At 35.0% G+C, this 16,258-nt stretch overlaps 1 protein-coding gene across 1 annotated transcript; it reads left to right on the plus strand.

Moving 5' to 3' along the window:
- Window positions 1–1,000: 1,000 nt before the first annotated feature.
- On the plus strand, window positions 1,001–11,151 carry LOC110093398 (very-long-chain 3-oxoacyl-CoA reductase 1-like). Its single transcript, XM_020818271.2, has 3 exons — window positions 1,001–1,628; window positions 3,537–3,606; window positions 10,762–11,151. The coding sequence occupies exons 1-3, from the start codon at window positions 1,012–1,014 to the stop codon at window positions 10,996–10,998; spliced, it is 924 nt and encodes a 307-aa protein (XP_020673930.1). The 5' UTR covers window positions 1,001–1,011; the 3' UTR covers window positions 10,999–11,151.
- The last annotated feature ends 5,107 nt before the right edge of the window (window positions 11,152–16,258 follow it).

Genomic DNA, 16,258 nt, shown 5'->3' on the forward strand with positions numbered 1-16,258 from the left:
GTATATGCAATACAATGCGTCATATACATGCATGATTTTAAATACAATTTTTCTAAAAGTTGCACATTGCATATAATTCTACAAGGATCATTTATGTTTTTCTTTATGTTACAACAACATAGATCTATAGGCCCATTGAAGAAAGATTGCATGACAATTCTTTTGTTAATCCAATGTGCATTGATTTTCTTCACTATAAAAATTGATTCAATAAGTTATGGTTGCTTATGTACTTTTCTTACTTCATTCATCCAATGTTAGATTATCAATCTTCATTTGTAGTGTTATGAATGTTGTGTTACATCTCTTGAATTACACTCTCTATGTTATATTTTCAAATTATACTATGTTGTATTATGTCTCGAATTGCACTCTTTTTATCTAACTTATAAGCACTCATGTTATAGCTATTATGATTGTCGTTATATCAATCTAAGTGCTCTGGTAAGTCTTCTTCGACATTTCTTCCGTTCTTCCGCCCATTTCTTTGCTTCTATCGTTGTTTTCTTCGCCTCATCAGTTCATCTGCCGAAATTTTGATTTTTAATTCCTGTATAATTGAAGTTATATATAAGTACTTTGATTTTTCATGATGCTTATCTAGTTATCTAGCTACACATAATTACTGTATTTGATTTGATTCCCAATGAAGATGTTATCCAATATTATAAAAAAATGCAAAATAGATTGATAAAATTGTATTGATTTTCAATTTTCCTATCATAATGGAATACAATATTTCACTTTGAATTATGTCCTTTTTTTATATTAGTCTATTATACTAAGAAAATTTTTGCCCCCCCTAAGATGAAAGGTTGGTTCCGCCCCTGATAATGATATATATAAAGTCAATTTTTTTATTTAAATCCCCTGTTTTTAATATTATTAAACTACTTATTATTATTCTGTAATATATTAAATGAGTAAAATATTAAAAAACATATTACTATATTAGATCTTAGCCGAGCGTTTTCCCTTCAATTGTATCCGCTAAGTCCGAGAAGGTCAAAGATGGAGGTGACCAATTCACTTCTCCTCCTGTCCTTTCTCGGTCTCATCTCCCTCCTCAAACTCTCCCTTCCTATTCTCCACTGGCTCTACGCAACCTTCCTCCGCCCAGCCAAGGATCTCAAACGGGCCTACGGCCCATGGGCCGTCGTCACCGGGGCAACTGACGGCATCGGCCGCGCCATCGCCGTCGAACTCGCTCGCCGGGGCATGCACCTCTTACTCGTCGGGAGGAGCCCGGCCAAGCTGAAGAAAGCCTCGGATATTATACTCGCAAAGTTTCATGACACCCATGTGAAGACCGTGGTTTGGGACCTGGCGCTCGGAGGCGACTGCGGTGGGGCGGAGAGGCTGCGACAGACCATCGCCGGCGTGGAGGTGGGTGTGCTGATAAACTCCGCCGGTGTGACCTATCCCGGCGCCGCGTATTTCCATGAGGTGGAGGAGAGGGTGTGGAGGGAAGTGGTGAGAGTGAACGTGGAGGGGATGAGCCACGTCACCCAAGTAGTTCTGCCGGGGATGGTGAGCCGACGGCGCGGCGCCGTCGTCAATGTCGGTTCGGCTTCTTCGGTGGCGGTGCCGTCGTTCCCGTTTTACGCCGTCTACGCAGCAACCAAAGCGTGAGTACATTATTTTTTTTTTGGACATTTAGGTCATTTAAGGCAAACTCACACACAACACATACACAGAGACTCGAACCTTAGACCTTTTTGTTGGAAGCCTTAGCTCTCAACCAATAGGCCAAGGAAAGTTGTGTGTGAGTACATTATTAATATACATATTAAAGAGGGTTGCATGGATGGATGGCCTTTGTTGGTCCATTCAAATAAAACTATTAAGAGATTGAAGCGACTCGCATTTTAATATAAAAAAAATTTATATTATTTTATGTAGCATGAAAAGCTCAAGAGCAAAATTGGGTTATAATAATCAATTTTTTTTTTTAATTTAGGTGAATTTTAAAATTTTAAATTTATTTTTAAAATAAATATAATATACGAGCAATCAATTATTTCTTATATTCATTTATTTTAGCATAAGGCTAATTAAGCATTTTAAAATTTATCATTATCAAATTTTAATCAATATATTTTTATCAAATTTGTTAAAGGTTTATTTTTTTATATGATTTTCAATTATTATGCATACAAATTACTGTAATTTGCACTTTTATCAATTTTTATGTTCGATCACCCATAAATTCTTTTTTTATTTTTTTTTCACAAATAAAAATTATTGAATACGCTGAAAATATAGTTTCTGCAGTTTATTAAATTTCAAATCATTTATAGAACTCTATCATAAGAAATACAATTTATATATTTAAAATAGATGAAGTTTTATATTCTATTATGCTTGAATTATCTTATTTTTTCTACCAAAAAAATAAAAAAAAAAACTTGTTTTTCTTGCCTAAGTCAAAATCTTCTATGTGCGATGGCTCTTAGAATATATAATTACATTTGACTATGGGAATGAATGTTGGCTCAAATCTCGGAGATCACACCGTTGGTCCTTACGGTTCAAATCTCGGAGTTGCCGTTTGACAGAGCTTTGTCCTCTTTTGATTTATGCATCTGCTATCGTACACGTCAAATTCAGGTTTTGATTGAAATAATTTTCTTATTATTCTTTAAAATAAATTTATTTTTATAAAAATAAAAAACAAATTATTAAAAAATTATTTTATGAAGCATTAAAAAAGCTGATCCAAATGAATTCTTAGGCTTCGTTTGAGATGGTTTTTTACTGCTTCTTAAAGCAATTTTCTAGTACAAAATTTTTAATTTTTGTATTATAAAATCACTTTAAGAAACAATAAAAAAATTGTCTCAAATGAAACCTTAATAGTCACTCAATTATATAATAATATATTGATTTGCAAAGGACAACATAATATTTCATCAAAAATTATGTGATGCTTATTCTTAATTAGTACAGACTTAACTTAATTTGGGACAGTTTTTTTTTTTTTAACTTTCTAAAGTAGTTTTTTGTAAAAAAAAAAAATTAAATTAAAAAAAAATGTACAGTAAGCTGCTTCATAAATAGTAAGAAAGTTGTCTCAAATGAATCTTAAAAAGTTTTGTATTAAAAAGCTGTTTTAAGAAGCACTAAAAAGTTGTTTCAAATGAAATCTTAGATTTAATTTGAGATAACTTTTTTTACTGATTTCTAAAATAAACTTTTAATGATAATTTCAATCTGAAATTTTTTTATTAAAAAATAGTAAATACGCTATCCTAAAAGATGCCTTAAACTAATAAAGATAGAGACCAAAATTAGTGGAGATTTTCTGATTGAGCAATATCTTATAATTTTTCTTTTAATTGATTTTAATCATAAAATCTGATGCTTCCTATTTTTCGTATGTTTTTTTTTTTTTATGGTGTACATATTTCTGTCTAAATAAAAAAATAAATTATACTTTCTATATGATATAGGAATTAAAAATTAAAAATTTTATTTTTACTTAATGCCTTAAGTGTCATGTAATGGTTTTATTTTTATTCCTTGCTTGTTTTTAGGTACACCAACCAATTTTCAAGATCATTGTATGTTGAGTACAAGAGAATGGGAATCGATGTGCAGTGCCAGGTTTGCTTTTTTTCCCATCTGCTTTCGCATAAACTAGTGTTTCATGGCTTCATGCATTGTTCTAATTATAACAATGGAACAAATGTAGAATATATAGGAACACCCTGAAAAGATAGATAGTGATTGGTAGATTTTTTTGATTTAAAACTTTCATCATTAAATTGAATAAGTTATATTGTGAGGTATAAGTGAAGGTTTTTGTCATTTTCTCAATGTTACAAAGAGTTTGATTATTATGTTCTAAGCTTGTTTGATAATCATATGAATTTTAATAGACGAAAAATAGCTCATTAGAAATTAATTTGATTGAAATCAAAATTTTCTCAATATATAATATAGACTTATACTTGTGTATCTTAATACACAAATGCAATATATATATAAACCACAAGCTCTTTAATTCAATATGAATATAAAGTTATTGTTTCAGGAGAACTTTCTCTTTCTCTCTCTCTCTCTATGTGTGTCTTTACTATATTTCGGCATCTTCCTTTCTTCATGATATCATGGCACTAAGCTTAACATGTACTCTTTCACTACTTGCAAATGGTAGAATAAAACGCTGCCTCATCTGCTCAACTTGTTTCGTCACTCTTCCTCCATGGCCAACTTCAACATACTTTCTTCACTAAGTGATGTAAAACGTACATGCACGGATGATTGGATTAAGGAAGTTTACACGCTTAATTTTTAGAGCACAATAATTATAAGCTTTATCTTGATGATAAACGACAAAATAAAACGATAAGGTGATAAAATAAGCTTAGGCTAAATCACATGCGTTGAAGTTAAGATTGCAAACTAGTCAATTAATGCAACGTTGCATACATGATTGGTTTTCAACCATAAATCCCAATGCTAACACTAAGACTAGTCACTACAAGGAGATCCCTCACTCAACTCTTCTAATTACTAGGCTTTAACGGAGAAGAATTAGCACGTTTGTCGTGAATCAACATATAACCACAAGTAGTAAGTGCACTAGGAAGATAAGAGAGTTTGGAGGGAGAGTTTACCCAAAGAAGGGGAGTTACGATGTTCCAGTGTGGTCGATTATGAACTTGGGGAAGAGTGAACAGCAACTTCAGGGTTGGAAGCCTTCACGATGGCGATTAGAGACCTTCTGGACAGCGGGAAAGTCATGGAAGGTCAACCAAAATGGATGGACAGCAGCTATGAACGTCTCAGACAGTGGCAATGAGGGTCGGGACAGCAATTTGGCACATGAAATAATTCTGGACAGCAACTTCACAGACCTGGATAGCAATTCCAGCACTTGGAAACTCCAAAGAAATAGAAGATATGAAGCTTCAGCGACGGTTTGGGTGCTGGAGAAGAAGTGGACGGCAACCAAGAACCTTCTTGGTATTGTGGGCAGCAATCTGAACCTTCAAGACAGCACACGAAGATTCCCCGACCAGCTGAACAGCAGGAAGAGAAGTAGAATTTCTCTGGACAGCAATTGGCAGAGTCTGGACAGCAGTTTTCAAGGCTCCAATATTCAGGTTCAGCTTACGGAACCTGTCCAGGGATCTGGATAGTAAGCTAGAGAGGGGATTTTTCAGCGATTTCCTCTTGTTGGCTGCACAGGCACTTGGATATTGAAGTGGAAAAGTAGGCGGGCAGCTATGGAGATGATCTTAACAAGGATTCCCTCCTAAATTACATAGAGATAATTTAGGAAAGTATTTATGATAGAATTTGAATTTCAAAATTCGAATTTGAAGGATTATGGTGGGTGGACCGGCGGGTGGAACAAGTGGAGGAGGAGAGGGGAGGGCTGGCCGGCGGCTGGACTTGTGACCGGCGGTTTGGGCGACTAAGGGGGCGGTGGACCAGTGAAGGTGGGCTCGGTTTTGTGAGGAGGGGAAGGGGAAGGGGAGTAGGAGGCCGGCGGGTGGGAAGATTGGGGAGGGGATTCGATGCAAGAAAAGAAAGAAAAAAAAAAAGAAAATAAAAGAAAAGCAAGATAAGAGAACCGCAAACCTTGGAATCCACCAAGATTGACGGGTATTGCTTTTGCCCCACTTGGGCCTCTCCTCTCACGAACTCACTAAGAGATCATCCAAAGAGAAAAACTTAGAACTCACAAAGAGATCCATAAGCACAAACTGAAAATTTCATATTAATCATCCTCCCCTCTCTAAGAGGAGGGAGAATGCTTAAATAGCCAAATACATGAAGGAAAATAAAAATACACAATTGCCCCTAGGGCAAACATAAGATAAAGCCCTCAAGTGAGGGTAGAAAAGGAAAAAAAACACTAATAAATCAAATACATAAAATATGTCAAAATAAATAGACATGATCGTAGCCGTTGATCTTCGATGTCCTCATCACTAAGATTTCTCATGCAAAACCTCAAGCTCATTCTTAACATTCATCTTAACAATGAAAACTACCCAATATGGAAGCTACAAATCTACAAAATGTTCCTTGCAAATGGATTTGAAGGGTTTTTAACTAGTAGACAAATTTGCCCACCAGAGCAAATTACCTCCTCTATTGGCAAAATCTCGTACAACCCAAATTATCACTTATGGAAACATACAAATCAAAATATGGTCTCAACAAATTATCTATCATATCTCCTTCCATTTTTCATTATATTCTTAACCTACACTTCACTCATGAAAGATGGATTACTCTTAAAAAGCAACTTCAACGTAACCAACCAATAGACCTCATGTCATTCAACTTAAGAATGAACTTCATCACATCAACATGAATGACAACACCATGACCCAATACTTGCTCACATCAAAGCCTTAGTGGACAATATTGTTGTTGTTGGTTCTCACATTGATACGGAGGATATCATCTTATATATCCTCAGTGGCTTGCCTCCATCATATCACACCTTCAAAAAAATCATTCATACAACTATTAATCTCATTAGTCTTGATGACTTGTATTCCCTGTAATGCAGTGAGGAAATTAATCTACAAAATGAGCTTTACAAAGATTTATCTCTTCCAAGTTGTGTTCTTGCTCTCTATACAACTAGATGTCATTCTTCTCGTGGTCCACTTTCTGCTTGCCCTCATTTTCCCCATGGTTGTTGCTTTATTCCCAAACAACCCTTCACACGCAACAATAGCACAACTGGTCGTGGATATCATCTTCCCAATGTTAAATGAATGACCTGTCAGATCTGCAGCAAAGTGGGCCATATAGATATCGTGATTTGTATATGCACAAAAATATGCATTTATATTCAATATATTTTAGAACATATCTTTACATATATAATTTGAATTTGATGAGATATATGATAATCATTAGTAATGATTAAACAATATATTATAAAATTAATAGATTTTTTATTGATTTAAACTTGAAACTCGACTGAAATTAAACACTATTTACTCAAGTCAAAATTATAATATTTTGGGTTAAGACAAATTTACTTGAATTTAACTTGATATATCACCCATATCACACTCACAAGCAGTTTAGTAAAGTATACAAGTAAGGCTCAAAGTCTTTTTACATAGATTATCTAATAAAGAAAAAGAATTATTGGAGATTTCCTATTTAGCTATATAGCTTCTCCTAGTTAGAAAAGGTCGACAAGGTATTACTCTTCCCTTAGTTGTATACTATTAATATATGTTTATATTATTATTTGTAGTTACTATATAAGATGATGTTTAGCATAACTGAAGGTAGTTTTGGTGTGGGTTGATCTCATGTTTTGTGATGTGGCTTTCAGTGGTAGTGTAGTTCTTGCTAGCGACGTATGCCTTGCTGTAATACAGAGATGTCTTGGATGACTTACTATAATATAGGCTTTATTGTGGTAAAGTGTTATTATGACATAAGTTTTATTTTGACAAAGATGTTGATCTGACAGTTTTAATGCATGTTTAGGTATGGCATAGTCCTTGATGCAGTACATGCGTTGTTACATTGCAGGCTTTGAAAGTGATAACTATGATGGTATTGGCTATGATGCATATCTGACATGCATATTGATAGCAGTACCGTGCTTTGATTTCAGTTGTAGGCTTTGGTGACCTGCTGGGCTATTTAAGCTCATTATATGTGGTTAACAATTTCAGGTCCGAGCAAGGCAACTGGAATGGAGTTCGATCAGAATGTCAGACGAATCCTTTCACTATGGATGCCTGGGGCGTCACAATTCAACTAGAATTTAGGATCTTAAAAGGTCTTCTTGAATAAGTTGAATATTGGTTTATTTTTAGCTTTCATTATATGCATTTCAATCTCAAACTTTTTTTTTTTTTGTAATTCTCAATAGCAAGTGATGGAGATCATATTCTCCCACACTCAAATTAAAGTTGGGTAATATCACCTCTAAAGTTGACCTGGCCAATCCAACTAAACATAGGTTAAACTGTGTCGCTAATAGCATTGTTTAAAATTGAATAATTTTAGGTGCAAATCAATGCAAAGTTATAATTTTAGCTAGCTTTGAGGGTATGCCCCAAAGCCTCAAATATGAAGCATGTGCTAACATAGTGTGAGGGGTACCTTGCTTCAATATATATGAGGTCTAAGCCTAAAATAATAGTGTGTTTGATCTTCTTTATTTTTTTTAAACTTGAATTACTTATTAACCAATTGCCCCTACCACCCCTTATTTTATATATTGTTCTCTATTTAGCATGAAGCTCACACATGCATGCCTTAAACCTTTCTGCCACTTTCCTTGCTGCTGACTTCCTCTTTTCTTACTGCCAAAACTGCTTTACTTCACATTGTTTGAACGATATATTTATAGTTTTCTTCATAGGACTATCTAGGACACCTCCTAGAGAATTTAAAAGCATTTTTATTTTTATTTTTATATGTTTTCTCTAATAAAACATTTTTTGCCTTATCATAAAATTAATGATGTCTTATATATTACCAAGCTTTTTGAAAGAAATTATTAGTCTTCATGGATTATCATCAATCATTATCTCTGATAGGGATGTTCATTTAATTTCTTAAATATAAAAGGATTAGGGATTATCATAAGAATAAAATATAAATTTTTATCTGCATTACATTCCTAAATTAATGGGAGAATATAAGTGGTTAGTAAGATATTAGGTAATCTCTTGAGATGCATGGGGAAATAAACTATAGATTTGAAATTTTTATTTTTGTTATTGGATGACTTGTCATCTCAAATTACATAAATCATATTTTACAGCGAATTTATAAACCTGAATAAATTTTTAGAAAAATTATTAGCAGTTTTAGAGATTTTCCCCTACCTACTTTAGGTAAGATATGATTTATTTGATTATGAGGTATATTTTATTAAGAGGTCTGGAGTCTAGAAATGCTCCAAACTATGACATGTTGGGCTTTAACAATACAGGAAAGTCAGGTTTTTGCGGTGGAAAATTCTGCCGCAAAATAAAATTAATTCGTCGTCATCTTCAAAATTTGTTGTCATCTTTTAAATCTAGATTAAATTCAATAAATTTTACATTAGTAGATTGTGCACCATCTTCAAAATTCCTAAAGAACACATGCTACACTTGTTTTGTTAGAAGTCATGTCAATTTTAGGAAATCTTTTAATCATTAAACTTGCTCTCATGGACCACCAATACTAATGAGTTTTTCTTGTGAATAGGCATACATTTGACATACTATATACCCTTTTGAAGTGAGCTGACATATGCTTATCTTGTGTTGCTATCATTATCAATTTTTTACTTAACGCAAAATTGATCTCTAAAGAGTTTGGTTATATCTTCTGTTTAGTTAGTTTATCCTAAACTTCCCCTCACCTTCCTCAACCATTCTCCCTCCTCCTTAAGAGGGACAAAAGAATTATAGTAGAGCATATTATTGAGAACTTTATTGAGCAGAAGAAAGAACAGCCCGATCATCTTTCTTCTGCTTTTTTTTTTTTTTGTCAACTTCTGGAATAATTTGTTCTCCTCCCCATCGACACATAACATAACTTGTTCCATCAGTAATGCCTGCTGCATTAATGGTCGTGGGAGATTTAAGTGATTAGTGCTCGGCTTCTTGGGTGGAGAAATGATCTAAAAGTGGTCTCTTCCTGTGGGATGGAAGTGTCTCGTCAACACGATCATTATATGCCTATGCAAGAAGCTCTAGCCCTTCTCTTTGTGAAGGGCACATAGCAGTGGCCTCAACAATAGGAATTTTTATTGCGTCCTCTCACCTGACGTAGAGATACGTCCTCCCACCCCTAAAAAATTCGGTTTTTGCTAGCTATTATTTGGTATTAACAAAGAATATCATCATGTGAAGACAAATACCAAGTTATACCGAGCTATACCGAGCTGTACCGAGCAATACCGAGCTATACCGAGCAATACCAAGTTTTTTCAAGGAAAAACTAGGTATTTTTTTGTATTGCTCGGTATAGCTCGGTATTGCTCGGTATAGCTCGGTATAACTTGGTATTTGTCTTCATATGATGATATTCTTCGTTAATATCAAATAATAGCTAGCAATACCGAGCAAAAACCGAGTTTTTTAGGGATGGGAGGACGTATCTCTACGTCAGGTGGGAGGACGCAATAAAAATTCCAACAATAGTGGGATAACTCGGGGTAATCTTGACTTGGGAGCGAGTGCCTCCAAACTTTGACTAATTATTCTGTGTGGACACCGACAGGGAGAGAATTGTCCGGATTTGCTGTGCTTTTACTGTCATTTTGCTATGCCTTTACGAAAGGACAGCAAATATTTACTAAATAATTGAATATTTGTTGGGCTTTTATTGCGCTTTGGAGTAGAGCAGCAAAAGTGCAATAAAAATGCATTCATAATTGAATATTTTTTGCTCTTTTACTGCTCTTTTGCAAAACGCAGCAAATCCGAACGGTTCTCTCCGTTCAGTATCTGCACATAATAACTTCTCCGAAACTTGATAGTTGTTTTGGTAGCTGGACGCATATCTCAACATTGCTTGCCATTTCTTTGTATATTTCTTCAAAATGGTTCATTTTAATTTAATTTTGCATTTGACAATCCATATTTTCACATGCCGAGAATTTGGCGAAACTAAAAAATATAAGATGATAAAAATTTGATAGTCACAAACAAAAGCATAGCGAAGTAGACTCTTCAATCTTCATCCTTGTTTTTCCTCTCTGATCATCCATGCATCAAAGGAAACAAAATTGAACCTTTTTGCATTGGCTATTTGATGCAGATCCCCTTCTACGTAGCAACCAAGATGGTTTCCATCGAACAGCCTTCCACCTTCATTCCATCACCAGATAAATTTGCTAAGGCATCGGTTCGTTGCATAGGCTATGAGCAACTCTGCACTCCTTATTGGTCGCATGCAATTCAATGGGGATTTGCTTCTTTGCTCCCACATTTTCTGCTCGATGCTTGGCGCCGTCGAGTCGGTATACGAAAGAGGATTCAGCCAACTAAAACTTAAAAAAAAATTATATTGGAAGAGTAAGAAAAAAATAAGAACATTTTTATTTCATAATTACTGTAGTTGGAATCTTGGCCATAAAAATTACTTTGCTATTTTGTAAAGGATCGGAGAACTTTTTTGTGTAAAATTTATGTATTAATCCTTCTCTTAGTTATCTCTGCTTGATGGCAACTGCTGGTCGCCGGCAATGATGGATTGTTTGTGACTAATCGTTGTAGCGATGGATCGATTGTGGTCAGAGGTGATCTGAGAATTTCTGGAGAGTAAGTAAATAAGAGGTTGCAGAGAGGATTGTTTTATTTGATGAAATATGTCTGAAAATTTAGATGGTATTTGACCAAATTTTAACCATAAAATTTTGAATATGATGATAAAAAAAGGGATTTATTGACATTCAAATATTCTTGAAAATTGAACACTTACATGATTGTATTTTTCATGAGGTATTTCTATGTTTTTTGGAAGTTAGGAAAATAGTTAATATAAAAGACATTCTTTGTGAAAACCTTAATATTAGTCTAGAAAGTTGGATCAATTTTTATTTGTGTTTAACACATGGACTTTATCTGCAAGATTAACTATGAAACTAGAGGGAGAGAACTTATATATATATATATATCCCATTTTCTAGGCTTAGACCTTAGGTTTGACATTATAGAAGTTATATGGTAAATATTCATGACTTTTTTATCATTTATTTACATAAGGAGCATAGTCGTAGTTATGATTAAATATGCTTTTATTCACTAGCATGTATTATGGTTGATTCAATGGCATATATTAGCAAGAATCTTTGCTTGAATAATATCATCATCATATACAAAGGTGGTTACTACTTTAGCCAAGAGAAAATCATGAGTTAGTAAAATTAGTTTGGATAAGCTGAGCTTCGGGGGTGTTGTCCTATCCTCCTTAGGGCTTAGTAGACTCTGGTGGACTTTTTGAGGTTCCCATGGGTTGACAAGTTAACTACTTCGCATCATTTAGTGAATTGGAGACGTTTTGTGAAATCACTGTTTTTGGTTAAGTCAATCCTTTTTCTGTCTAGTTTAATATTAATATGGGCCTAGATGATATATGTGTGTACATTTAGTATTATGATTCTTCACATCTTTAGAAGCTAACTACAAAAGAGAAAGTGAACGAAATAAATTTTCTACTAAGTCAGTGATTCAACTCGAATAAAATTTTTTTTCTATAGAAAAAAAAAATCTATACCTTCTAGAGTTCATGAAGTGTCATTTAGTTTGGTTTTCTTTATTCTTTTGGATTAAACTAAAAAGCTTTCTACCTAGGACATTACTAGAATGTTGGTGTTGAGAAACAAATACCAAATAGCCATGATCGACTTGGAGAAATCTTCATCTCTCCCTCATCTAAAGAAGATTGAGAAGGTTGATGAAATAAGAAAGAGCAAAGCTCTTGTAGCGATGGAAACTTTCAATGAGCTTCTTGCTGGATATTCTTTAGCCCAAGGAGTTAGTTGTAGCTTTTCTTTGGTTAGCTCAATGTGGAACCTTTTAATTGAAACATTAGTTCTACAACCTTTTATAGTGCTAACCTTTGAACCTCATCAAGTGTCGACTTCATAGCCTTCTATTATAGATGCTGCAATACCACAAATAAGTGCTTTCCATGTAGGTTGGCTTCCAAGTTGAGAATTCAATGACCATCCAAAGGTTACAAAGCAACACATTTTTGAGGAACCAGAAAAGATTTGATCAAGCAACTTATGAAGGGATCAGTGGCCCGAGCTACTCACCTTGTTTTCATATTCACAATTATCGCTACAAATATCAGGTTGGAGTTGGATAGCTTGAAGATCAAGATCACCATTTTGAAGATAAGTACATCTTGTTCTAAATTTAACTAGTTTGCCAAGTGTCTAAATTCACACTCCACTTAATTCATCAGGCCAACTTCCCAAAGAGGTGATCTTTGATCTCATATTAAAGACGCTGTTGTATAATTGGTTGAGGATTAAAGGTTGATAAATTTTAATTAGATGGGTTGTTTGCTGACTTGAATGGTTAAATTAAAATTCTTTACAATTTTAAATGAATTATTGAATTTTTGGAATTTTTGGAATTATTTAATTACATTAATTTAGGGGCCAAAAGTTGACATCTTAAATTTAAGATTATTTCTAGAATTTTAGTATTTTTCGTAAAAATTACACCTTAAAATGAGTAATTAGACTCTAAGTTTGCTCAATTTGAAATTTTTTACATTAAGTTATGATTTTTCAAAGTTTTGACCTAGTTTTGAACTATGGTTGACCAAAAAGTTGATTTTTTTACTTTGACTTAATTTTAGAGTTTTGATATTTTTAGAAAATACTATATTCTAATTAGAGTTTAATGGCTTTCAGTTTGATTAAAATAGATTTTTCTAGATTTTTTGGTGTTTTTTCAAAGTTAAGGTATTTTTGGATTTTCTAAAATTGCCTAATTAAGAAAATTTTTAGATTTTGATTCAAATCAATCACAAACCTCTTGGAATCACTCCCAAAGGTCAGGAATAACCTAAGAGGATTTTATTTTTAAGTATTTATGGATTTTCTATAGTTTTTAAATATTTTTAATTAATTAAATGAATTAATTATCTATTTTCCTTAAAATTTAAATTAGAGGTCTGACCATGAGGGTTTTATTTTTCATGGATTAAGGGTTCAATTATGAACAATTAGAGAGATTATTTAAACTTTTAAGATATAATTTGAATTAATTATGATTTCATTAAGATTCTAGGCAAAATCTAGGAGAGGATTTGAGGGTTCCTAGTTGGTTGACCAAATGGGCACCAATCACAGTGAAATTTAGGCTATGAGATCACTTGATCTCAAGGCCCAAGCCCACTTAATTTGTGCCCAATAAGGATCCCCTAATATGGTTAACCAAACCACCAAAGGCAACAACTAGGTTACCTTAGAAAGGGGGTAAGTAAGGGGGTGCAATTAGTGGCTCTAAACTCCTTATCCTATGCATAATTAACACAAAAAATCACATTTAGAATAATATAGCGAGATGTGCTCTACTAGGGTTTGGTGTCTTGCGCCGTCTCTGCCTTCGTCGCGTGCTTCTCCGGCCGCCTCTGGGAAGTTTTATTCTCCTTTCTTTTGCATTTTTATGTGATTTCCTTTGTTATGGAGGGTAAAAGGCTTTTTGATCCAGGTTTCTTGTCAGGTTCTTCTTCGTCTCGTTCTTTCCGTGAGGCTTTAGCGGGTTCTTCCCATGCTTCTAACTCCTCTTTTTTCTGATCTTAAGATTTCATCTTTTCGAGGGCTTCCTTCTCTCTGGATTTCGGATGAGGAAGTGTTAGCCCTTGCTTCTTCTTTTGAGTTTGCGCTTGTTGGTAAATTTTTGACTCGCCGCCCGTCGTTGGAGACGATTCGAAGATTTTTTTTCAATCTAAAACTTATGGGTGTTTTTTCTGTCACTGTCCTTAATTCTAAGCATATTCTTATCAAACTTGAGAATGATATGGATTATTGTCGCGTTTTTTCCCATCGCTCATATTTAGTGAACAATTGTTTCATGAAGATTTTCAAATGATCCCCTACCTTTGACATTGATGTCGAATCCCCTTCTATCCATATATGGGTTTCCTTTCCCAACCTCAGGCCGCATCTTTTTGCCCCTAGAATCTTACATGGACTTGGTTCCATGTTTGGTAAACATATGAAAATTGATCAGGCTACCTCCTCTGGTAGGCGACCTTATATTGCTCGTGTACTTGTGGAATTAGACGTTACCAAAGTGTATCCTGAGAAAATCTGGATTGGTTCCGAGAGCTTAGGCTACATTCAATCGATTGTGATGGATCCCTTTCCTTCTTATTGCTCTCACTGTAAGTCCCTGGGTCACTTAAACTTGATTGCCCGCTTCTTCACCCTCCTTCTAATCGTGCGGTTGTCCATCCTGCTGTTAAGGTGGTACCGGGCATTTTGGATTGTGATAATCATGTAACTTTACCCCATGTGCTTCTTAAGGCTTTGATTAATGAAAGTGGTAGAGTGGATATGGCTATTGATTGTGTAGATGGTGATGTTGATGCTTCTGGCTCGCCTATGCCTATGCCTATTCAGAATGATTTTATTAGTTTCGGACTTGTGGTGCATTCTGTTATTTCGCCTGATCGTGATCCTACCTCCCCTGTTTTGGTCGGTTTAGCTGCTGTGGAAAATGTTGTGGTTTCTGATGTGGGTGGTAATGTTAATGGTGATGAGGCGGCCGCTATTTTATCTCCTGACGCTAAACCTTTTCTTCCTCTTGGCTTGAATTTCGTTTCCCCTCGTGTCTGTCATAGTGCTGAGGGTCCTCCGTGTGTTGGTCCTCTGATGTTTGTGAGGTCTGCTCCGTCTGTGTTGGAATGTCCGAGTAAACTTGTTATTGTTTCTGATAATATGGGTGCGGGAGTGTGTGATGCTTCTGTTTCTGGCGCTTCTAACTCGATTCCTAAAGACTGTTTAGTTAAGAATAATTTGGTAGATGTTCTTGTCACTTTAATTAATCCTCAATAATTAGTGTATAATGTAAAGGGCAATTCAGGTATTGATGTTCGTGTGAATCTGGACTGGCTTCAGGGTTCATCTGATTCTGAATCTGATTTTTTGGAATCTTCTGGGGACGACGATCCTGGTAACTCTTTCAATGTGTTACTTGACAAACCTCTTGTCCCCGTTGCTTCTCGTGGTAGGTCACGGGGAAGGGGCCGTCGTGGTCGCTGATGGTTATTGTGGCTCCTCATTTGGTTTCTTTTGGCTGCACATTGGATCTATTATTCTATTTTTGTGTGGTTGCTCTCGACGGTTCCTTTCGGTGTGGTTGTTCTATCAGTTATGTTATGGTCGATGAGGAAGCAGCGCTGCTGCAAGCATCGTGGATGGCCAGGATTGGTGAGCAATCTGGGTGGTTCATTGTGTTGGCTGTTTCTCTCTGTCGGTTTTGCTGTGCCCCATGGATGGCTCCTCCCTGGCAACCCGATGCTGGTCTGAGTCTGTGCCTTTGGAGCCCTTTTCATTTTGGCCTTTTTTTGTGCCTTTGCTGTTCCTTTTGTAAACTAATGCTGTGGCCCTGTTTGGGGTCTTTCATCGTAACCTTTCTTTTTTAATTAAAAAAAAAACACAAAAAATCACAGATCCTAAATCTTATTGGATATACCATTGCATCAATTTGAACTTAGGGGGTTAACCATGACCCCTAAGCTTACATAACTAACCTTCTACATTATTTAAATAAAATAAAACATAGGGTTA

Source organism: Dendrobium catenatum, unplaced genomic scaffold (assembly GCF_001605985.2).
Source record: "Dendrobium catenatum unplaced genomic scaffold, ASM160598v2 fragScaff_scaffold_1038, whole genome shotgun sequence".
Lineage (NCBI taxonomy): Eukaryota > Viridiplantae > Streptophyta > Magnoliopsida > Asparagales > Orchidaceae > Dendrobium > Dendrobium catenatum.

Bases quoted from the DNA above. Each gene is read 5' to 3' on its own strand.
- LOC110093398 (XM_020818271.2), top strand. From the start codon at position 1,012: ATGGAGGTGACCAATTCACTTCTCCTCCTGTCCTTTCTCGGTCTCATC. The intron at 1,629-3,536 runs GTGAGTACATTA...GCTTGTTTTTAG, and splicing joins GTCTACGCAGCAACCAAAGC to GTACACCAACCAATTTTCAA. The intron at 3,607-10,761 runs GTTTGCTTTTTT...TATTTGATGCAG, and splicing joins GAATCGATGTGCAGTGCCAG to ATCCCCTTCTACGTAGCAAC.